The sequence below is a fragment of the Dermacentor variabilis genome, chromosome 3 (genome assembly GCF_050947875.1).
Source record: "Dermacentor variabilis isolate Ectoservices chromosome 3, ASM5094787v1, whole genome shotgun sequence".
Classification (NCBI taxonomy): Eukaryota; Metazoa; Arthropoda; class Arachnida; order Ixodida; family Ixodidae; genus Dermacentor; species Dermacentor variabilis.
Window position 1 is genome coordinate 56202118 of NC_134570.1, and position 24879 is coordinate 56226996.

The window sequence follows — 24879 nt, forward strand, 5'->3', positions numbered from 1 at the left end:
CGAGCAACGCGGTGGGCATCTAGTAAAGGAGGCACTGGTTCGGCTTGATCCCGTACTTCCGCGCTATGTCTTGTTCGGCGGCACCTCCCTTCTCAACTTCCTTCAAAACCTCGACTTTCGTTGCCAGGTCAAGCGTGCGATAAGAGCCACGGTTTGCCATGGTTATAAACTGCACGACTAGGTTGCAGTCAATTCCGAATCACTCGTGGAACAACCTAGCCTACGAGCTTCCCGCACAAAGGCGCTCGACCAACACACGCCTCGACATAGAATAAAGCCTCGACATACGCTGCGCACGCTGCAAGACTAATCTCGCACAATCTCGCCACTGCCAGTATGCAGCGCTGCGTGCACCTATGGCACCCGCGTGGCCTCCGCGATCAGCTCCGGCCACGCGTGGCAGCCGCGCGTGGCCTCTGGCGGGAGCCGCTTCGCCTCCCGCCGGAGTTGATCACGGAGGCCACGGCAGCCGTAGCAATGAATAATCGCGCCGCTCCAAGAACGATGGCGTTGCGGGCGGCTGCTGTGGCGATGACACCAACGCGGAGCACGGAGCTGTTGCAACACTTGAAAAATTGCACATTCTACCAAAGAATGACGGTCACCTCGAGGATCCCGGCTGAAAAGTAACTTCCAATTAAACAATATTACTGGATGAGGACTTCGAATTATCGAGCGATTTCTTCTATAGGATTACCGTATTTACACGATTGTAAGTCGACCCCTTTTTTAAAATTTGAAAGTCTGAAGTTGGGGGGTCGACTTACAATCGAAACCAAAACATGGCCGCGCCAAAAGAAGCGATACAAACAAGAGCTACAACGTAGTTACAATTTTATGTTTGCTTTATGGCCCTACCCATATCTTTTTGCTATCCCGCGTGTTTGTTCGCTTTTCGGAAGGGTTTTTCAACATTTTGAGAGTCTTACAGTGCATGCAACACTTATGGGGGGGGGGGGGGGGGGTGTCGATAGTTGATGGAAGCGCCGCTGTTTCCATTTGCGGCGGCACCCTCAGAACGGCGGCGCTTGCGGAGGGTATCGGTAGTTCATAGAAGAGCAGACGCCGCTCGCGGGTTTCTCTTTCTCTGTTTAAAGGCATTGGAATTGGTTTGACCAACTTTTTGACGCGTTCCACTTGACTGCCGGCTACGTGCTACTTCTATGCTTCCCCAGTCGTCATGAGTGCTGCAGGCCCACTAATTGTTCGGCACTCGTTCACAGCAGCGTTCAAGGGGGCTGCCATCCTTTACGCCGAAGAAACAAATCACTGCGCAGCGGGCCGCAATTTCGATGTTTCTAAATGGGTGGTGCGAGAGTGGCGACTGCAGCGAAGCGAAATTTTCACCCTGTGACGGCAAGTGACAAATTTCCCACGTGCCGAAGTCTGGACGCTTTCCGGAGCTGTAGGCTAAGCTTGCGGCGTACGTCGCTGAAATGCGTGATCGGTCCCTGCCATTGAAGTGCGACGTGGTCATGAAACAAGCCCGGACCTTCGCCTTAATTTAAAGGTTCTGCTCCGCCGTGAGTACAACGAGTGGCTGGCGGCAGAAGACTGCGAAATTACGCCAACCGGACCTGTCAAAAGAGCCTCCGTGATGGCTGCGTGTGGTTGGGTGCATTTGGCGTGGGCTGCTGTTCTGCAAGATGTCCTGGTGCGGTCGTTTGCCAAATTTGAAATTTCGCTGGACCACGACGCGCTGTGGGACCGCAGCAACGATGACGATGGCAGCACTAGTGAAGACGAGTAGTCGAGTGACCATGTCAGCTACTAATAAATTTTCGTTATCGAATGCGCCCTCGGGTATGCTCTATTTTTTTTTTTTTTTCCCCGGTCAAGCGATATGGGGGGGTCGACTTACATTCGAGTCGACTTACAATCGTGTAAATACGGTACATGCAAAACTGACGGGACCAGCACTTCACTTCTAATTAAACGAAAATTCCAATTAAGCGGCTTCGAATTATCGGGAGTCGACTGTAACAATATACTTGTCCAACCGTCACTTTTCTTACTTCATAATACTCAATACCTCTACACTTCACTCAGATGCTGCCACCAGATCGATTAATACTGAATGTCTCTACGCTAATCATTTTTCAGAGTTCTCCTGTAATACAGTGCATGTGTTTGCACAGAAAGCTGTGCTCTTTGTACCGGCACTCACCTATAGAGTTCATGCATGTGAACACGGCATGCTTGTTGTTGTTTAAACATTGTAGCACCTTCTCCTTGTGCCTGTGTGATACGGCGGGGGAACCATTTTCTGGGAGTGTGGAGGCAGAAAGAGTGGGCACAGTCCGCTTTTTAGGGAAGAGCTTCTCCACGATTTTTCACCTGTCACCAACTACTGGCCACTAAGAGGAGGACCCAACGCACGAACAAGGGAGCCCACAACACCCACTCACCCCCATTGAGCCGAGGGGAAGCATCAAGCTCGGGGAAGGCAGCGGCCGAGTGGGGTGGACCATGCCTGGGTGGATGGTGCGGCTTGGGGGGTGGCGGTGCAGAGGGCGAGGAAGGGCTACCCAGGCCACCCTTAAAGCCAGGCAAGCCCCCGCGGGGCAGGCCGCCCGCAGCCGCCGCCGCTGCCGGAGGTGGTGTGCCACGAAGGGGCTTGGAACCGCCCAGGGGCTTCCGCCGTACATACCTGCAACACGCACCACATGTGCATTAAAAAAACCTGTCTGCACTTTGCTATGGCAAATAGTGGCATCCTGTAACCCAATCTTATATCTTGGCACGTTCATTGCCAATACCCAGTACCGTACTTACTCGATTATAACGAGTCCTCGATTGTAACGCGCACCTGTTTTCCGTGACCCAAAAAAAAAAGTGGGGGGAAAAAATCACCCTTGACTGTAACGCGCACCCATTTTTTGCGACCTAAAAAAAAGAAAAGTCCTTTACGGTACCGCACATCTCTTTCTTTCATACAGGAATACAACTTTCTCTCATTTGGAAAAAAAATATGTTTACTGCCAATACACTAAAGTTGTGATAAATGCCCAAAAGGTGAAGCATCGATTACAATAGCAAATTAGTAGACAGCGATGCGAAAAGTAAGGATAGTAGTTTTATTGACCATACAAACTTTTAAACATTCGCTTACTAACTAAATGAACAAGCATGGTGTCACACAGCACAAGCAAACATGAACACGTCTCATGCAATGACCGCAGAAGCTCTATCAAGACTCTAGTAGTGGGGAAGTGCGGTAACAGGAGCGAGTGAATTGACTTGTGCAGCCTCTCACTTCAACACTCACTAAGCGACGAGAACACAATGCAGTACGGCTAGATGCGTAGAGACTGTCTCCATCGCAGATTGCTTTCAATATAGGGACTGCGCAGCCGCTGGAGTAGAAAGCTTCTCCTGTTTGCACCAGTGCTGCGCGCAAGTTTCGCGTACTCCGAATGCCAGTGAAGCGGCCCCATTTCCGTCTGCCTTCGCACATGTGGTCACTTTCCTTTAATTGCAGCATCGCGATGAACTCGGCATGTCTTTGCAGTCGGCACTTCCATGCTGATAGAGCGAACGCAGAAAACGGGAAGACGGACGGTGCACTAACCTAAGCGCGCATACTACAGCACATGGAGGAAGCTACGGCAGCTAGGCTCTAAGCGTGTGCGAGGTGGCCATGTTGAAATGCCAATGGCGATATGGCAACGCAGATTTAGGGCCCTACTTGATCCTAATGCACATGCAATTTTTGGACCTGTTTTATTGGAAAAAAGTGCGCATTAGATTCGAGTAAATACGGTACATTATTCAACTGCCTGCCGGACATAGCCAACGGATAGAAAAGGCTCCCTCCAGCAATGGCTCCCAGAGGGCAAGAAACTCATTTTGTGACTAAACTGCAACACCCACTTCAGTTTCTGATTTCATGTTTACCATTAAATACTGATACCCATTCAGGCAGTAATAAACAACTGCACTTATTTTACGTCCCAAAGCCACAGCATGGCTATGGGGATGCCGAAGTAGAGGGCACCAGTTATTTAGTTTCAACCACTGGGTTAAACTAACGAGGGCCAAAATCCTACACACACTACACACAAGCGGTCCAACCCTGCACAGTGCACTATCTTATTTTTGAAGCACTGCTACCAAAGCTCTGATGCTACACATTCTGATGCAAATAAGTGAGCTTGATGAAGGCATTGGTTGGCGAGTGCATTCCATGACGACTGTCACGGAACCTTTACGTGTGACAGATTGCACATGACACTACCAGTGACGTGCCCTTTCTGAAGGTGACACTAAACTTGCCAATCTGACAAGGGCACAAGGCTGGCAACAAAACTACGACATTGTGAAAACACAGGACGAAGCAAGGGAACCAGTACCGCACGTGTGCCCCCTTACTGTGTCCTGCTTTTTCACGCTGCTATAGTTTCGTTTCCCAAACGAACCAGCCCAAGCCGCAGTTCTCGAACAAGGTTGGTGTATGGCCAACAAGATAAAAGCCGGACCAGCCCGCCAGGAAAGTGAGCTTGCCTGGTCCCCTGTGGTGCGTTGTCGCCAGAGGGTCGCACCACCGCACTGAACTTGTCCTCCTCGTCGCCGTTCTCCACCTCTATGCGCTTCTTGAACACGGGGTTGCTCTCTATCTCCTGGGCAATCTTGGACGCCTTGGCCTCCTGCAGCTTGTACTCATCCGTGTTCTTCGGCTCCAACTTCACCGTGTAGCTTGAGAGCGCGCTGTCGTAGGAGGTTGTCACCCCATACTTCTCAGCATTCGTCTTGAACATCTCATTGGCATCCCAGCCATTCTGAAAAGAGCGGCCAAACGTCATGGTAGTCCATCAGGAAAAGAGGAAGAAAGAAGAAAAATAAGAGAGACTTGTGGTACTAGTTCCTTCTCAAGGGTATGCCAATAAAATCACTAATTAAACATTAATTTGTGTTAAAATTTTCAAGAACTCAGTTGAATGGCATGCCTTCCTTTTTAGCATTGTTCGGTTCTGGGAGGTCTATAAGTGCATGATGTTTACAAACCCAACCGGAGGTAAACTTCAAACTTACCATGACCAGTCAGGTACAAAGGCCCAAAGTTCGCATTACAACCAGCTTAGCAGTGTCCATTTAATTTCGGCACTCTGGCTGATTTGGCATTTATTTTACTTTTATTCTGACCAAAGGCCCCAGCTGGCACTCGTACGTTTCCGTGGGCCAAGGCTTCTTATTTTGATCCTGACATTGGCCCTCAACGAGCAATTAAACAGTACTGGTCGGTTCATGGGCGCCTTACAAAATGGTGACTGCAATCCTGAACCCAATGGCTGCAGTGCCGATATTAGCAGTGCTAGGGGCCAGTGAATGTGTCCAATACATGCTATCTCGCATCAAAAATGTCCTTGCCTGAGTTTAAATGATAGCGGCAGTGCACAATAAAGGATTGGCATATCTACCTAATTTTAACTTGCAATTTTACCACAATAACGTGGGTGCAAAAACTGGCAGCACGTTGCAATTGGATATGAAATCAAAACCATGTTCACAGCATTCAACAGACTACTGTCAGAGCCACAGCCATAGCCACTGTCATCACAAGATTGCAAAAGGGAACACATAAGGCAATAGAGTAAGAAGACAGAGGTGGTTCAGCACTCACTGACCACACCAGAAGGCACAAAGGTAGAGGGAGAGGAAGCTCAGGAATATATTAGGTTAACAATAGAGGCAGCATTTGCAGAGCCAGTGGGTAGCGAAATGGAGAACAATGACAACAGCAGGACAGAATTAGAGGAGGAGTACAGAGGGATGACAAGTAAGGAACACAAGGTCCCCGTGGGAACAGCAACAGGACCTGATGGCATACCTATGAAATTGATAAGCATATTAAGCCAGAAAAGTAAATTAAAATTACGACAACTTATTGAACAAATAGTAGTAGGGGGAGATGTCCCACAGGACTGGAAATCAAGGAGAAAGATATTAGTTTACAAAGGTAAGGGAAGCAAGGACAACATTAAATCATACAGGCCAATAACTGTCACATCAGTCATATACACAGTAGCAATGCAGATGGTGAAAAAGAGAATGGAGGAATGGGCAGAACGTGAAGAGATCTTGGGAGAACTGCAGAATGGATTTAGAAGGAACAGAAGGCTAGATGATAATTTATTTGTTATAACACAGTGCATAGAGATAGCGGCAGCCAGGCAGAAACCGCTATGGATAGCTTTTTTAGACATTAGAGGAGCCTATGATAATGTAAACCGAGAAAAGTTATGGAGCCAGTTGAGGGAATATGGTCTAGATAGAAAGATGATTGGGTTCCTACAACAAGTTTATACAGATAATGAGGTAGAGATAACATGGGAGGGGGAAACTACAAAGCCAGCTAAAATAAGAAGAGGTCTCAGGCAGGGCTGTCCATTGTCACCTCTGCTTTTTATGATTTACATGAGCCAAATGGAAAAGAGACTAGAACAGAGCACAATAGGAACTGAAATAAGCTATATGCTGGAAGGGCAGAAGGTAGCTCAAGTAATAGCCGCACTGATGTATGCAGATGATATTGTACTGCTTGCTGACACCCGAGTAGGGCTACAGGAACTAATGAGCATATGTGGAGAGGAGGGAGAAAAATTGGGACTGCAATTCAGTAGAGAGAAGTCTCGGATAATAGTATACAATGAAGAAAGGGGGGAACCGTTGGAAATACAAAGCACTAAGATTGATCATCTTGAAAAATACAAGTATTTGGGCATATGGCTAAACGAGGGCAAAAAGTACTTGGAAAAACAGGAAAAAATTATGATTGAAAAAGTGAAAAGGAACTCAGCTGTAATGAAACACAAGGCACTTTGGAACTATAATAGGTACGAGGTGGTTAGGGGCGTATGGAAAGGGGTAATAATAATATTTGGGGTTTTACGTGCCAAAACCACTTTCTGATTATGAGGCACGCCGTAGTGGAGGACTCCGGAAATTTTGACCACCTGGGGTTCTTTAACGTGCACCTAAATCTAAGCACACGGGTGTTTTCGCATTTCGCCCCCATCGAAATGCGGCCGCCGTGGCCGGGATTCGATCCCGCGACCTCGTACTCAGCAGCCCAACACCATAGCCACGTATGGAAAGGGGTTATGGTACCTGGCCTCACATTCGGAAATTCAGTACTGTGCATGAAATCGGAAGTTCAGGCATGCATGGAAACGAGACAGAGAAGTGTAGGCAGGTTGGCCTTAGGATTAGGAGCGCACGGGAACACCCCTAATGAGGGAGTGCAGGGGGACATGGGATGGACGTCATTCAAAGGTAGAGAGGCAATAAGTAAGCTAAAATATGAACAGAGACTCCCAGCACTGGAGGAAAAAAGGTGGGCAGGAAAAGTGTACAAATATCTATACATGAAAAGTTTGAACACAAAGTGGACACTCAGAACGAGGAAGCTGAGGGATAGATACCTACAGCCGAGGGAGGGGGTCCAACGTGGTTCTAGTGTGGGAAAGGAGGTGAAGGAGGCGGAAAGAAAAATGTGGGAAGAAAGAATGCTCGGAAAGCCAGCGCTATCTATGTATAGGTCACAAAAACAGGAGATTAAGAGAGAGCTCTTATTTGATAACTCGCGGGGCAGCTCACTATTATTCGAAGCTAGGACAGGGGTTTTGAGAACGAAAACATACAGGGCTAAATTTGAAGACGTGGACCTTTGGTGCACAGCTTACGGAGCCGAAATGGAGACCACAGAGCATATAGTGCTGAGATGCACAGACCTTCACCCGACTCTGGCAGAGGGAACAGTGGCAGATATGGAAGGGCCATTGGGATTTCCCGGGGAACGAGGGCAAATAGATGAGAAAAGAGTGGCAGTAACGAAGGGGAGGCTAGAGGATTGGTGGAGGAAGTCAAGGGAGAGATAATACCATAAATCGGGGAGATAATGTTTCCTATACTTTTTTAGATAGTTATTTTGGGGGAGGAGGTGAGTGAAAACTAGTTTAAGGAGAAGAGGATATAAAGAAAGAAAAAAAAATAGGAGGGGTAGCAAAAGGCTAGGTGGCGCAAGCCGCCGCCCGTTACAAAGGGTACAGCCGCCATCCATCCATCCATCCATCCAAGCAAATGTTCGCATAGATTGGTGACACCGCTTTGATTACAAAAGCTAATTCAAAAGAGAAGATATTTTATGCGCTCCGCTAGAGGCAACAGAGTCTCGTCACATATTTTTAGCATGCTGGAGTCTTTCATCATGTGATGAACTGGTAAAATCTAGGCGTGCACCACCATCCAGCTCACTACAGTTTTGACTATCAAATATAGTGGACTCATAGAGGACGAAACATTATGGCTAGATGAACAGATGTATAGCAACAACAACAATGTACATGAAGTGATCATAAATTTCCATTCTTTGAAGGAAATGTTGAAGGAAAGGTTTTTTTTATCTTTTTCTAATTGCCAGAATCGGACTTGCAATACATTTTTCTCACCATATTGTCCAGCCTGTGTTAAATTTAGGTTAACGTTGGTTTTACTTTGAATCATGGGAACTGGGCAACTTCCAAATAAAGCATCGGTGCATGTGGACGTATCTTCTGCCTCTCCAATTCAACCTCCTCTTTAATATGGTAAATTAGCTTGCTCTCATCGAGGTTGCACTAACGTAATTCGACTGCACAGATTACAGCTTTCTTCAGTAATGAACTTTCCCGACGTAACGACAGTTGCAAAAAAAAATAAAAAGACTCACAGTATCCTCCCCGTCCAACGGTGGGTCATCAAGACCACCGATTCCGTCAGCATTGCCACCATCCATCCAGGGTTCGAGGGGGCGTTCGCCAAGCTGGCCATTGAACTTGCTGCTGATGGCCGTGTCCGTGAAGGAGTCACGCGTGGCAAAGTCCAAGTCTGCATTAGGCGCGCACAGGGAGACAACATCCGGCAATCGGAATATCATCAGCTGCACAAGCCGCTGGTCCCGGCCCAGCGATGTCAGCAGCCGCGACAGGGACGACGGTTCGGACTGTGCCCCTGGCTCTACAGGGTGAGCAGTCTCCAGCACGATCTCAAGCTGCACACCAAAGATAACAGTGAATGTTAATGGGACATGAGCGAGATAAGTAGGTTGTTCTGTTTTAGGAAATTAAGCTTCCACAATGCAGTCAAACCTTGTTTTAACAAAGTCACACGCAACACGAGAACAACTGTACTGATATTTTTTATAAGCACATATTGTTTACGTGTTGATATTTCCAAGATATATTGTATATTTACTTCATCACACCTGATATGCGTTATATCGATGTTCAATTGTATCAGAAAGTAGCATATACTGTAGAGCAGGCTTGGTAAGCCAAAAAAAAAGATATGCAATAACAAACAACAGGTGATGCTGCCTTGGTGCTCCTGCACCAGACATCACAGATTTTGATGGGGTCAGCTAAGGTCTAGTTATTTCTTTTATTGGTAAAGGCGGATTACGTCGTATTCTAAAGGAACAAAATAATGAATCTAGCATGTTTTAAGAGCTTTAACTGCCCCACAATGGCCCAAATAGGGGAACATACTTTGAAATGCATCATGTCACACTGACATACCAGTGCTGGCGTTTTGACATGAAATTCATAACATACTATTTTGGTCCTCTCTTTCTTTTTAGTTACTATAGCTTTTATACAAAAGTAACAAAAATATTGCTCTGAAAGAATACCTCATCAGTCTAAACTGACTTGCTATTTCTCTATATTGCCCCTTTAGAGTACTACACGTGAATAGTATAATGAAAGAGCTGGTCAAATTAACATAGCTACATAAACTCCTTGTAAGCATGCACTCATGTGGTTACTGTACTAAGCACTTGTCATATTCGAAAGCACAGTATTTTTAGAGGTGTGTGTGTAACAGAGGCAAACTGTAACACCCAAAGTATTATATATGCTATGCTGAGTTTCATGCCTCAAAATGGGTATTTAAGCAGCAGAAACTTAAAGCAAAGGCCATAGTTGTGTTATGAATATGCTGGTGTGAAGTTTCAGTTGTTAATAGTTTAAAAAGCTAATTATTAAATTAATATTTAGTACAGTAATTAGGTCATAGCTGAAAAAATAATGCTTCTTTGGTTTTCTTACACAAATGTAATCTCCATGGCCAGAAGTAAATGTCCACAATTTGCTCATATTTTCCTTCATAGGGCCTGTGTTTGGGCATTACAGATTAAAGAGAAAGTCCAGAGGAACCATAAATGCAATCTGCAAGTCTTTTGGAACATCGCAGACGGCTGCACTGGACGAGATACATTATAGTGGCCTATAAATCTGCATTATAACCAAAAGCATGTAAAAGCCCTCCACTCTAATAAAAGTTCAGATCAACCGAATAGTAAAGACAAGCACTACAGTCGGCCGCAGCAATCTAACCTAATGGCCATGACGACATTGCCTTACAGAAGCTATAAAACTGAAAAAACTATAATCGCTTAGTTGCAAAGGGCCTGGCAAGCTCAGCTGAGTGTTCAGTTAAGCTTGAATGAAAGATTTACACAAAACAGACATTGTAGTGAACAGAAAATAGATCACAATGAGAAATGAATGTGAAGGCTTACCTCAGGCGAAACTGTCCGGAATACGCCCTCGTAGACCTCTCCGTCCCGGACTTGCACTTGGACGACATGACCCTAGGTTGGGAAGAACATACATGTCTCTGATTCAGACTTTCTAAGAGTCCAGCGACAACTCAAGTTTGAAACTGCCAACCTCTCTTACAGCCACGACACAAGTTATGCAACAGCAATATCACACACTCCTGAGCAGCACAAATGTTGCTGAAAGCAATTTTTCTAATTATACGTGCAAACAAGCTACACGGGTTCGCTAATGTTGCCACCGTGTTTAGTCCGGCAGAGTTTCACAGTACTTTGTTTCGGTTTCTCAAAGCAGATACTGAATCAGTGTAGCTTTCTACTCGCAACGGTTTTGCGTTTGCCAAAATGTGGGCTACATCCATGAACAAGTTAGGGTTCAGTGTCAAACGTGGAGCAAACAAATCATTTTCTCAGAATGTCTGTTGCGTGTGTTTGGTTCAGCTAGCTGGATTTCTGGTATAAGCAGGCACAATTAATGCTATTTTCTTTACCCTACTGTGTGCTGTCATTAGTTAAGTTGCCAAGAGCACGTAAGACCCCACAAGCTTCCCCTTAGTTGCCACAGGAAGTTGACCACGAGTATAGTTCACAAAATATGCATGAATTCTATTTCAGTACAGCATTGTCATTCCATTCACTCACACATCGGTCCCTTGATTTGTTTCTGGAGATGGTAAACGCACAGCAGACAAAAATTTACCGACGTGCCTGGCACCTACCCCTTTTCATTTCAGATGACGAACTTCAACATCTCTGCTTTGTTTCAGGCATGCTTGTGCTTCTACTTAACTTTTCCTAGATTTTATCATTTTGGTTATCACCTGAAGATGACAGGGAAGTACCCCTTATTCATTGGTCGTGCGCTACATCACTAACAGATCACAGCTAGAATGTTTAACACAACATGAAAACAGCATGCAACTTACCACAAGCGATGCAGCAATGTGGACAAACCGGGCGTTGTTATATATTCCTTCAAGCTGAAAAACACAGAGCAAGTTGGAAAAGATGGTCATCAACAAGTCAACTGAAGGAGCTGCCGTAACTAAGGAATGTGTGGCTTGCTAGCCAACCAATGAAGGATGGTAGGGAGGCTAATGAGAATAGCTTGCAGTTTGTTACCCTAAATTGGAGGGTACAAGGAGGGAAACCAAAAGGGGAGCGAAGAGAAGACATGATAGAAGCATGAGAAACTGCACGGAAGTCACATTAAACACAGGCCTGAGAAACTCCTGAGAAAATATCCCAATGCTTTGGACACTGCATGGGCAAGTGGCTCATTTGGCATTCATGTTCTCAGCCTGGTTGTTTGTTGCAGCCCCACACTTGACATTAACACAACACTTTCCTATGTGTTAAGTTTTAGACCACTGCAACAATGTGAAACAAATTCAAACTTATCGATGAAACTGCTCTCTGTAATGCCAAGAGGCATGGGCAGAACTTCCAATAGATAAATACAAACTTACTTTACGATCTTGAGAAACTTTTGACCTGGCCGGCCTGCTGAAAACAAGAAAAAGAAAAGTGTTGCACAAGAAATCTGCAAAGTCAACCATCTGCTACAATCCAGTTAAGTGGATTAATAGCATTGACAAACACATTTGGCTGAACAGCCATCAGAAATGTGTTTACAAGTTACAATTCAACATACCGAATGAGCACTGTTTGCCATTTGATGCAAGTGAAGAGCAAAGCGTATATGCTTACAGTGTCATTCCATGTGGCTACTGCTGTTCACGTGAATGGCAGTGACACACATAGCTTGGAACTCTGTGGAAAATGTGTTTTTAAATAGTTGATATATCAACATGTCAGCAACTTGCTCCATGTAACTTCAGAAGTCAGCTTCCGCCTTAACTATTCTTTAGAAGGTGGCTGCTTGCTACCGGTTTCAAGTAGTTATTTCGTTAAGAGAGTCAACCGTTGCTTTCACATATGCAAATGCCTAGCGAGCAAGCCACACATTATGCTCACCCTCTGTTACCACATGTTAAACACTTTTATAGCATTATCCTACCTGCTGCTAGTACAAGCGAAAGTTTACTCTGCTTGAAGCACCTTAAGTGACAAGTAAGCAAAACAAATGACAGAATGTAATTTTTAGTGCACAATTTGCAATGTGAAATTTGCAATGTGCAACAAGTGTTCTTTAAGTAAGAAATGTATTTTTGAAGAATGTCCAGCTAAACACAGAGATATGCTGCTTTACTACAACGCTTGCTTGTATACTTGAAATCGGCATGGAAAATGATGGCAACACAAAGAGGGCAACACAGAAGGCGTGGCTACATGGGTGTGTGTGATCCACCGTTATCAACAGGAATTGTGACTTTATATATAACTTTATATAGAAACTTTATATACTATAAAGTTTTTCTGTACTTTTTGTAGGACAGGCAAACTTGACAGGACTGCTGTCACACGGCACAGGGGAAGCAATTCTGCCGCTGAAATCATTCACTTTTATCTGCTCTATCAACAGCTCCCTACGCTTTTAAGACTAAACATTGTTTCAGCAGTGGAAAAAAAAAAGAAGTACAAGCATAGAGAGAGAGGCCAAGATATAATATGGTACTAGACTTAACTGGTGGCTTGTTTTGCCCTTGGCAAACACGTTTACTCTCTTCTATCTGCCATATGTCTGCCACAAGCAAGATAAACAGCCAGTTTGAAGGTCTAGAACATGTCATGTAGTCCTCACTCCTCATCCATGTCCTTTTCCTCAAGGACAACGCTTGGTCTCAACCAAAACCAATCAGCTCGGCTGATCCACACTAAAAATTCTCAGATTTTATGTGCCAAAACCCTGATATGATTATGAGGCATGGCGTAGTGGGAGACTTTGGATTAATTTTGACCACCTGAGGTTCTTTGACCCTTTCAGTGAGGGTTCTTTTCAGAAGTGGTGAACCCTCCCGCATTGGGTTTTTTTTCCCCTCGCTATTATGAAATGAACACGATGGTTTACTTTTGGTTATGCAACAGGAAAAAAGAAAATGAAGTGGTTAATGAAAAATGCGCTCTTAGTATCCAAGGGGAGAGAATGGGGAATGTCAGTGACATAGCGGGCCAGAAACTTGGAAGCGTACCGGTACATTAATAGCACCAAAAAGGATTAATGTGCACCTAATGCACAGTATACGGGCATTTTCGCATTTCACTCCTATCAAAATGTGGCTGCCGCGGCTGGGATTTGATCCCGTGCCTTCGGGCTTAGCAGCGCAATGCTAAAACTACAGTGGGTCATGTATAGCAAACCAGCCCTTCGTTGCCGTGCATCGTTTCCCAATGAATTAAACTTTTCTCTCATCTATGACACAATGACTGCCATGGCAACGTATGTGTGGTTAAGAAAAATGACAAGTTCCTACAGAATTTCTAACAATTAATGCTTAAGACAAACAGCAAGCATGCTTCATTTGTAGAAAGGTACCGTTACAAGCAGAGATTCAAAAACTACAGGTGTCAAGAAAATTTCACTGCCAATACATGCAACCAGACAAGTGGTTGAATTGAATTCTGGGGTTCCACATGCAAAACCACGATTTGATTATGAGGCACGCCGTAGTGGGGGGGGGGGGCTCCGGATTAATTTTCACCACCAGGATATCTTTAAAGTGCACCCAATGCATGGGACATGGGCGTTCTTGAAGAAATGGAGTGGTAAAAGGCACGTGCAATATCTAAACATTCTAATTCTCGGGCAAGGTGAAAGATCAACATTTTTTTTCACAGCTGCCATACTTCCCAAATTACGCTTATGAATAAAAAATGTCCCTACCTAAATTTCCAGTCTCATTCACAAATGCAAGACTGTACAGCAACCTCGCAAAAAATTGGCCACACACTATCCATACTATGTTTCGAGGAATGTGACATTTCAAGCAGTTGTTGCTTCAGTTTTCAAGAATAGGTGCAACAAAACATTGCAATAATCAAAAATAACAATAAAGGCACTGCAATTGAATGAACAATGGGTTGTTCCCAAATGCAATAAAGCGATCTCCTTTTACTTTTGATGCGTATTGTTTGCCATTTCTTAAGCATAATCGAAGTACTAAAGAAACTTTCAGCTGGAATTCCACAGAAAGCGCTTCAAACGAGGTAAGTCTGCTGGCAACGATCAGCATCTACCGTACTCGCAATTCTAGCTTGCATGTAGCGCCCAATTAGGCTAGAGATGGCAACGTTTTTGGCGTGCCAAAACGGGGAGAGTTCCATTAGCATTGCACAGGATGGATACGTGGCTACTCTCACTGTTATCGCTTTCAAGAACAGTGCAGAGGCAACGAACGAGGACGGTTCAGCTCCTTCCTTTCCTTTCGACACGGAGCGCCCTTGGTAGCGGAATGTTTGGGACATCAACGAGGTCACTAGGAAGCGAGATGTTACACGTTGCTCTCACGACAACTTGTAAACTGCAACGCAGGGCTTGCGAGGGCTTTCTTGAAATGCATGCTACGAATTTCAAATGGAGCTTTAAACAGAGTTTAAACGCAGTCGCGACGGAACGGCGAAAGTTCGTGACGCATTGCGCCAAATCCTCGCCTAATGTCCAACCGTTCAGATAAGATTCGCTTTTTAGCGAGTCTCGCATAATGTCCGCAAATTGTCGCCGTAACCTGTGCGCGCAAGGAAACGCAGAATTCGTGAGAGCGCGGCGGAGGCAAGTGGGGATGTTTCTAATGTTGCTTCCAGCCCGAGTCTGTTGCGAACTTCCCACACACACAAAACACAAGGGCGTTTGCGGCACGAACCTCCACATGAGAGAGAAAACGAAGTAGAGCGTCAAATACGCCGTACTTGAAATGCATTCCCCGAGCAAGCAGAAAACTGCACTGGCGCATTCCTCAGCATCGGGCTGAGACGCGGGTCGAAGATGCTGCTACACTGCATCGATTCATACGCGATCACGGGTTCTCTAAGCCTACATGTTACTACGAGAAGCATGTTTCGAGTCGCGGCAAACAAAAACAGCGCAGACGCTCGAGCTTTTCTGGCCACAGGGTAGCACGGCACGACATCCCGAGCGCGGAACGCAGAAACCAAAATGAGAGCGGTACAAACCTCGTGTTGTTCTTGCTTTTCCGCTTGGTATCCCCACTCATGATTGTTCGCTGGACGATGGGACGTATTTGAAGCACTTGTCCACTCTTGTTGTCGCACGAGAAACCGTTTAAAGAGTCCAGTCCTAAGTTGGCGCTCACCTCCAAGGTGTCCGGTTTGTTTTCCTATTTATACTATTGTACAACTATTGCAGCTTCGTAGCGTACCAAGTGGGTTGAGTGGATCACCTGAACCACTAGGCCTAAACGGCCGACTCTCGCTGAGGCCAAAGCGCCGAAGTCCAGAAATATCACAGACACAAGTATAAAAACAAGGCATCTGAGAGGGAATGATTATTTACAATAGTTCCTATGTTACACTTTTCCCTTCTAGTAGTAGAATACCCGCGCGAATACGGGGGATCGCTTAAGGGCCAAAGGCAGGCCCCTTCCTAAGCCTAACAGCAAAGGGGGGAAGCAGTGCGAGATCCCGAATACACGCCGCGGGCGACTTTCGCCCGCTCCTGCCGCCGCACTACTTTATCTCGTGGAAACAGAGTTCTCGTGGTTTGCACATGCATGCAAAGCGCATCGACGCACTGCAAAGCGACAGTACGAAAGAAAGGTTGTGCCAATACTATTGATTTAACCTAACGAACTTGAGCTGCTCAAAAAGCCGGCCTTCGCGAACGTCGCACAACACTTCCTCGTGCTGGCCAAGCGCCCATGCTCTTGAACTACCGGGAGTTTAATCACCCCAGCAGCGTGGCCAATGTTTATGTGTCATACATTCGTCGCCGAGCGGCCGGGCTCAGACACGGCGAAGGTATTAAGATCTGACAGACGGCATGCAGCGAACGGAGCACAAACTGGCGAGCGATGGCTAATCTCCTCACGCGCATCAAACCCACAACCGCGTGGTCCTGTATTTACCGTGCCGTCAAAATCGATTTCCCCTCGCACGCCACGACGCGCGCAAATTCTTCCAGCGCGACAAAACTTGCCTTTGCTGCTGCGAAGCAGCGTTCGGGAGGAAAACTCGCTTCGCGCGACACGTCAGCAAATGTGAAGGATACACTGCGACAGCGCTGCACACGGATTGTGCTTTCTGCTTCTGCCTCTTCACTTGTGGACCGCGCGCAAGTCGTCTAACGTTATGCCAGTGTTATGAACTGAAATAATCTTCATTTAAATAATCAAATTGCCCACCTTAAGCATGTATTCGCAGTGCCAGTTATCGGCTATGGAAGACAAAACGCGCTACTGCGCCTCATAGACACTTGCTGTCCAAGTCACGCGGTCGCTTGGGTATGTAAACAATTGCGCAATACCTAGCCCAGACCCAGACGGCCTATGTGTTCCGCAACAAGTTGCGGGCTCTCTCCTTGGGCCAGACGCGTGGTGTCCGTTGCAGCACCACTTGCAATGAAGGCTTGCGTAGTTTGGCCATTTAACACTTGAATTGTAAGCTGCTCTTATCACTCCCCCCCCCCCCCCCCCCCTATTTACAAGTCATGCCGGCCATTGACAGTATCCAACCGGACAGTTGCGCTGGTTAAGAACTCTCACTTCCAACAATAATTGAGAGAAAAACAGGTGCGGGAACTGGATTACTCGACGCAGAAACAATTTCGGCATAATGGGTGCCATGGTAAAATTCGCTTATAATGAACTGGACTTTTTAACGAGCCTAAGTACGAAATTTCGTCCCATTTTTCAGATACGTCGTAAAACTGCTTCTTTGTGAACCGTTCTTCGCGACACAAATGCAAGCAATAGATGCCCCAGAGAGCCTTAATTTGCATTTATTGTGGTAATAAAACTAAGTGAAAGCATGTGAAATTTTGCTGCTGGAGTTTTGCATTCAGTGTAACTTCCAAAGCCAGACAGCGGAAAATTTGTATACAACTTCTATATAGGAATATGAAAAAGATGACAAAACTTCAACGTTGCTGCATTATAAAGCCTACCTAACTTAGAATTTTTTTTTAATTACGAGACATTGTGGCTTTCTTTATCCATAAATGATATGGGCCTACCAGTTTTCACATGAGCTGCCCGACAGATCAGCCAGAGCAAACACCAAATAAAAGCTATTTTGCTAGATAGATGTAAGCACTGCCAATGCTGCCATCATGAAAGTAGGTCTATTTTGTTGGTGGTAACTTCCTGCCAAAAGTTAAATATATACAATGTTGTTTGATATAAGCAATTTACAGCGGTAATGTTTAGAGTTCAGGTACTCCCAAGATAAAAATCGGGGGTCTCAAACAGGTGCCCTAAGCAACTTGTACCCTCTTGCGGCATTTTCACCAGTTGCATCAGCATAACTTGCCCAAGCCTTAATACTTTCCTACTCCTTTGACAGGAGCAGGAAAGGCAAAAAACTAAGGCAGGTGGCCATGTGCTATCCATCTTTGGATAGGGATCTGACTTGAGCTTTGGAACTCATGATACAAGACACAATCGGTAACACCAGAGTGCAGTTATAAATGGTTTTCATACTGCACTGTGCTTCCTTAAAGACATGCGCACACAAAGACAGGATGTCGAACGAAGAAGGGACCCGCATCATGCACATGGTGTGTGTCCCTTCTTCGTTCGACGTCCTGTTGTGCGCGCATAAGTCTCTAAAGAATCATGTACAACCGACTCGCTGAAAACATAACGCTTCCCTGTCACAGACACTGACAAAGGCCTACCCATGAAAACTCAATTTATTCCACTTCATTCTTTACAATTCAAAGTAATGAAAACACAAACAGAATGGAGCATGGGAAAAAAGAACACGAAACATCACCGCAGTGTGCCAGACAAGAAGATGCTGACTTCACCCACAATCATTTATTCCCTCCAGAGGCTACTGCGCTTCCCAATGGGAGAGAACCTTGTGGTGGCCGCAGACAACACGAAAACACGATCCATGCGCCTGGCATGTATAGACCCGACAAATATTGACTGCTGTGGTGATGCCATGAAGGTGCTGTGCATAAAACATGAAGTACAGGGCAGAGGGACTCATTTCCGTCTCTGAAACAAGGCTCTGGCTCGACCTCGTCCTCTTGCAGCTGCGTAAATGGAGAACCGGAGATTCAAGGAATCAGTCAATTGAAAATAGCCTCACATGTTGTAAGTAAACATACCACTTTTATAATTCACAAGAAATGTAAGTAAACACAACCACTTTTACAATTCACAAGAACCACTTTTGTAAGCCACCAAGGCGATAAATGCAAACATGCTTTACTGTCTACTACTCCCCGCACTGGTCAGAGTTGTAGAGATTTGACATTGGTCAGAGAGTTCACTGGACTGAGACCTTAAGGTTTTTTGTTATTGTTGGTGCTCTGAAAATGAAAATGCATTTCCCACACAATGGGTTTGGTGTGCAATTATGTGTTTAGCTAAAATGTATTCAAAGTCAAACATGCGATTCCAGCTGACTTGACTAAGATGTCTACACACATTGTAACAAAAGAGTGCTCCAAAGTGACCACTGGAGATTACAATAAGACAGTTGAGGCTGCTTCTTAACAGTAACATGTAGGTAGTGTATTTGATGGGGTCAGATGGCTTAGGCAGACATCACATTCCTTAAGGCATGACCGAAAATTCTATAAAGTGGATTCATTTGACATGTTAAGCAGCTTTTTAAACAGCTATCATGAAGAGAAAATTAGATATAGAAGCAGCCATGGATGATGCTTCTATATATATAGAGGGAGAGGCCTTCGTCCTGCAGTAGACATAAAATAGGCTGATGATGCTGATGGGGGATGTGAAAGTGTTTTAGAAACATAGCCCCCCTACTCCTCCCAATTCCTGCCATCACTACATTTTGCCAGAATTTTTTTTTTTTTTTTTGAAGGATTAAGTTTATAAGTTGTTTGCATACAAAAGGTGTGGATATCTTTCCCTGGGTTGCATAGATGAAGCCTCCTCAAATTCAAAAGGGATAATAAACGCTGAAAGGAAGTATTGCATTTAGTTAGAGTGGGTTACTAGTCTTGAAAATCTATACACTTGTTCCATGCCGTGAGATGACTCAATTCAGAGAAAGTTGCGATTATTAATACAGCACAGTTGTCTTGATAATTCAGCATAGATTTAAATGCTTGCCTTTAGTCTCCCTTTAACCCCCTTTAGAGATCGTGACGACCTCGGCCCACCAAGAGTAGTTTGTCCCTGTTTGGCTCACAGTGACAGCTTGTAATAGGTGTTTCGCCAGTTTCTGAATGACTTGTTATGCCAAGGACGTCAACAAGTGTCCCCCCCCCCCCCCCCAATGCTGATGCCAGTAAACATTCCATCATCGTCGCATTCAACGAGTTAGCGATTTTCCATCCTACAGGTAGCGGTAAGCATTCCATGCATGGTGGGTTGATGGCGCTTTACAAATCACAGCATGTTGGAATTACCCAGGTGTGTGCCCTAACACACTATGGTCAGTCCCTGGCACTTCTCCGAACAGCTGAAAATTTTACTACGTATATTAAAAAAACCATTACTTCCCTTTTCATAAATCTTCAAGACGGAAAACAGATGATTCACGCCTATAAATAAATGTCCTTCGCCATACAAGATCTGCAGTCCTATTTCTGTGTTTTGACCATGTTATTCAAGCATTTCATGTCATAAAGGAAGAATATGGTACCGTTTCTTAAAAAATAAAAATAGGGTCTTATGATGTTGAAGTCAATTGTAAAATCAACTAGCTCACATTTGCTGATGTGGAGGTCTTATGACGGGGAAATTTTAATACAGTTCCACTCACACCGCAAGCTAACAGCAGAATCTATTTGAAGGTTTTCAGTGCCACACAACAATGAGCCTAACTGTAATGGCCTTAGGGACATACAGATGTGCTGGCATGGAGACCTTAACCTGTGTGATAACTATGATCCACAGACCAATTATATATATAAAAAAGAAGACACTATAATGTCCACCTAACTGCAACAGTATCTGTCGAAAGAATCATGAATCTCGAGTATTTTTCTACAGATCACTCCACATGAGGCAGAACCAGAACTATGAAATGGCATTGCTTTGAAAGCCACAAACTATTTCGAGACTGCATGCTAACCTACTAAGATACAATACAACGAAGTACTGTACCAACTGAATCCTTCAAGTCATGTACGAACTACCCCACACACATGCAATCTCGGGATTGCAGTTACCTAGCTACAAACTTCCTTTAACACTAAGCTACCCAAGCAAACTTCAATTTGAGAACGATGCACCTGACACAGTAGGTGCAGCTTTGGCAACTACAGCTTTGATTTGAAAGCTCAATCAGCAGTTTTTTTTTTATTCTTATGCAAGAACCCCAAAAGACCCAGTGTACACATACTGGCCTTCCTTCTCTAATGGGTGGCCATTTTTTCTGTTCATATACCTAGACTTAAGAGGAAGCTTTAGCTTTCAGCTAACTTCGATGCCACCTATTCAAGTACATGTAAAATGTAAAAATGCTTTTATGAAACACTTGAACTGATTTAAATAAAATTTCCTGTATTTGAAAGAGAAAGCATAATTTTAGTAAATGTATGAAACAGAATTTTCTTTTAGGGCCTGCAACTTCCCACAAATATCGGTAAGCTTTCAATAAAGTAGAAGCATGAAGTTTACAAATTTCGTAATTCAGCACCAAAAACAGATATCGCAGTTTCGTAAACTGCGCACGTGAGAGCATCTAAAGCGGACAAATTTGAAATTCAAATTTGCAGCTAATGTGCATATGTTACGGTGTTTATGAGGGCCTTTCAAAAGTTCTACTCGCAAATTAGTGGTATATCTCCGGGGACATATTCTTGGACCGATCACTTTCGACAATACCATCGCCTTCGTGTGACGTAGTGCTCAATCAGCTCATCCGGTTTCGCTTAACCAGCCAATAAGCGTGCACTGGAAGCAATTGTCCAAGAATACGTCCCCAAAGTGGTGTATTATACATCAAATTTGTCCACTTTGGATGTATTATTAGGTGCAGTTTACAGAATTGCGATATCTTTTATTGTCGAGTTACAAAGATGCCAACTTGATAGTTTTATTTTTCTAGGTGTTGCAAGTTTCAACAATTTTGATAACTATCATCATCAGCAGCAGCCTATTCATGCCCACTGCAGGACGAAGGCCTCTCCCTGCGATCGCCAATTACCCCTGTCCTGCGCCAACCGATTCCAACCAGCACCCACAAATTTCCTAATTTCGTCGCGCCATCTAGTCCTCTGCCGTCCTCTACTGCACTTCCCTTCTCTTGGTATCCATTCTGTTACTCTAATGGTCCAACGGTTATCTAGTCAGTGCATTACATGACCTGCCCAGCGCAGTTTTTTTCTCTTAATGTCTATTAGAATATTGTCTATACGCGTTTGCTCTCCGATCCTAACTGCTCTCTGTCTCTTAAAGTTATGCCTAGCAAATATATCGATATGATAAATATCAATGACCTAAATGAAAAATTTGCTTCCTACAGTAACTATATTTTAACTTTTTCTTTTAATTGCAACACCGTTCATCAAACTCAGTGCAGTGGTTGCCGAAAAAATTAAATTTCTTGTTTTCTATGTACAGTGCTCATGGAATGAAACGCATCAATGCAGGGCTAATGTGCATACTTTCGTTTCCACTGGCTGCAGTTCATGTCATATTAACATAATTTTGGCGTGTGCACTTAGATCAGAGTCCGCTTCATCTTTGGTGACCAGATTCCTAGCGACATGACATTGTACTCTCGGGTACTTTGTCATATGCAGGGTTCTATTAAATGCTCCCTGTCACGTTTCATTCCGTGAGCACTATTTAGGTGGGAGTCCCTGAACTACGCGTAAAGCGTCCTCTTAACACAGTCAATATGACTAAAATCAAAACGAAACACAGTGTCGTTTTTCCATTTGCGGACAAGTCAGACACAGTTACCGACCAGGAATGATTGTGCTTTAATTTACAGTCACCGACACAGACAAATCTTTCATTGCAGCATTAAAAGTTCCCTTGTTTTGAATGTGTTCTTTACTGTTGACGCAATGACTACCAGGTCATGAGGTGTCTGCAACTTTTCTCATGACCTCTTGAAAACAAACTGATGCCACTTGTCACCTAGAGCACATTGTCAAGCTTCTGGACACCGTGTGTTGCATGTTCAATGACACACATGACTGATCACAGAGGCTACAGGGAAACAGCTAATGGCTGAGCAAAAGTCAACACTGCCCTCACCTGATTCCACGACACGCAACGTTTCGAATGACACTTAGGATGTGCAATGCTAAAACCTAATAACCAGTGGGAACAGTAACATAATTATACCTCACAGAGCATAGATATCTATCGACACCATGCGCACTGCCAGGGCGGAGCACCAAAACTCGAAGTCTCAGAAAGCCAGCACAGCTGTCAAAAGCTGCAAATCGAGTAACCTGAAACAATTACCTTTTTCATGGCTGCTGTAATTTATAGCTCACACAGACAAACTGGCCAATGCAAACGCTTTGCGTTGCTTCAAAATGGCAAGTGGGAATCACACCGGAGGCCAAGTCTAATAAATATGTCCTTTGAATTTTTGTTCTCGAGACTCACCAAGGTGCAAAAATTTCCCAAATGTGAGCAAAACTGCAAGTGCAATCTTGAAGCTATGAGTTGGAGAGTCTAAACTAAATGACCACAATTTTACTGCTTGGCACCGCGCTGAAATGACACCACTCGAATTGAGCTATATTCTATGTCACAGTAAGGAAAGAGCTAAAGTTTCGGATTACGGCCCTACGTATCCTATGTATTCCTAAACATGGCACCTTATTTTTGATACTTCACTTAAGTTAGTGCATGCATGCACGCCAATCAAAGCTGAAAGTGTTCATCGGCTAGAGAACATGTTTCGACTCCACGAATGTAAGTATAGGCAGGTATGCAACGGATGATGTCTGAGGGAATCACCTTCACACACATCGCGAGAAGTTGATACTGCAACTGCATGGCCGAAACGCGCATTATTAAAATCAAGCGTCACAGCCAAGCTAGCACTATTTTCAGAATTCTAGAAATTAGTTCCAACAGCCCCGACAGGGCTAACTGACATTTCAGTAATCTTTACTTTCTGCAAGTAGCTGCACCTGTTGTAGTAGCAGTAGAATTATTATTAGTGGTAGTGGCTGCCGCTGTAGTAGTAAGACGAGTTCATGGGAGGGAAGAAACCATGAAGAACGCTGTTAACTCTCTCTCTAGGACACTTGCGCAATGTACTCCAACGTTCAAAATGCGGAAAGCAAGGTCAAACATTCTACAGAAAAATAAAAAAAAGGAAAACAGAAATGTCGACCATCTGAGATCAGCTACACCGTTGGGCTGTACACGGAGACATGGGAAAACGAAACATCGTTGGCTTAGCACCGGCGATTGTCTTAGCTACACCGAGCTACAAAAAAAACGGTAGGGTCGCGATAAACATTTGCTTTACTCGATCCCACAAAAAAGGAAAACTGCACCGAGTAGAAGAGGAATGTGGGCTAACCTTGCGCTCGTAGAATCGCAGACTTGCCCCTGCCGGCGGACGCCGTCGCACTTTTGGCACCGGCTTTTTTGAACATGGGAGCGTTTTTGAGCATGTCCGGTAGTATCATGAAACGTATCTTGCTGCCCCTGATGTAGACGTTCTCGAGCTGAGCGACTCGACCGTCGCGGTACGTAACCGTGATGTTGCACATCTGACAATTCATGTTGTCCTCGGCCTCCACCAGTTTGCCCCGGTAAACTTCGCCGGTGTTGGTCTCGCAGGTGACGATGTGCCCTTCAGCTTCGTGAAGAACTTTTATGGGCACACCGATCGACATGCTGGCTTAATTTCTGCGAGGACACTCGACTAAAATCACGCAGATTCAAACAGATTATGAGAAACACCGGCTTTTCGCTTGTAACTTCAACGTTTTCGGTACGTTCCCGCTGTAAACATTGGTACCGCAGCAAATAGTAAAAAAAACTATATTCAACAGTTATGTCATTAACAAAACAGACTACTTATTGTATTTCAGAAATTGCAGTAAATTTTATAAAATCAAAGAAGTTGGTTTAAAAATTTATTATTTGCTGCGATGCTACAATATGCACTATTTGTTGTTACTTTAATGAAACATTGATCGAAACTGTGACTACAAGAGCTTTAGAAACCAACACTACTCTTAAAACAAACGATATTGTCTTATATTTTAATATAATTACTAGCACGACAGTGGT

The 24879-nt window shown here is 44.5% G+C and overlaps 2 protein-coding genes across 4 annotated transcripts in view; both read right to left on the bottom strand.

Moving 5' to 3' along the window:
• LOC142575673 (uncharacterized) overlaps positions 1 to 16930 on the bottom strand; it is a 46519-nt gene extending 29589 nt beyond the window's left edge. For 2 of the 3 annotated variants that reach the window (XM_075685209.1, XM_075685207.1), the window contains exons 1-7: positions 15668 to 16930; positions 12067 to 12103; positions 11524 to 11577; positions 10559 to 10630; positions 8708 to 9028; positions 4504 to 4778; positions 2409 to 2650 (exon numbers count right to left, since the gene is read on the bottom strand). In XM_075685209.1, coding sequence (XP_075541324.1) covers positions 2409 to 2650; positions 4504 to 4778; positions 8708 to 9028; positions 10559 to 10630; positions 11524 to 11577; positions 12067 to 12103; positions 15668 to 15708 — 1042 coding nt within the window. In that variant the 5' untranslated portion in view covers positions 15709 to 16930. The remainder of the gene's footprint in view (positions 1 to 2408; positions 2651 to 4503; positions 4779 to 8707; positions 9029 to 10558; positions 10631 to 11523; positions 11578 to 12066; positions 12104 to 15667) is intronic. The other variant, XM_075685208.1, reaches the window with a different exon arrangement.
• Positions 16931 to 18344: 1414 nt separating this feature from the next.
• SmD3 (small ribonucleoprotein particle protein SmD3) lies at positions 18345 to 24611 on the bottom strand. The gene is made up of 2 exons (XM_075685216.1): positions 24161 to 24611; positions 18345 to 18713 (listed from the first exon to the last, which is right to left on the bottom strand). The coding sequence occupies exons 1-2, from the start codon at positions 24477 to 24479 to the stop codon at positions 18664 to 18666; spliced, it is 369 nt and encodes a 122-aa protein (XP_075541331.1). The 5' UTR covers positions 24480 to 24611; the 3' UTR covers positions 18345 to 18663.
• Between the last annotated feature and the right edge of the window lie 268 nt (positions 24612 to 24879).

Coding starts and splice junctions, on each gene's coding strand:
- SmD3 (XM_075685216.1), bottom strand. CDS start 24,479: ATGTCGATCGGTGTGCCCATAAAAGTTCTTCACGAAGCTGAAGGGCAC. Junction 18,714..24,160: donor TGCGATTCTACGAGCGCAAG/GTTAGCCCACAT, acceptor CCATTTACGCAG/CTGCAAGAGGACGAGGTCGA.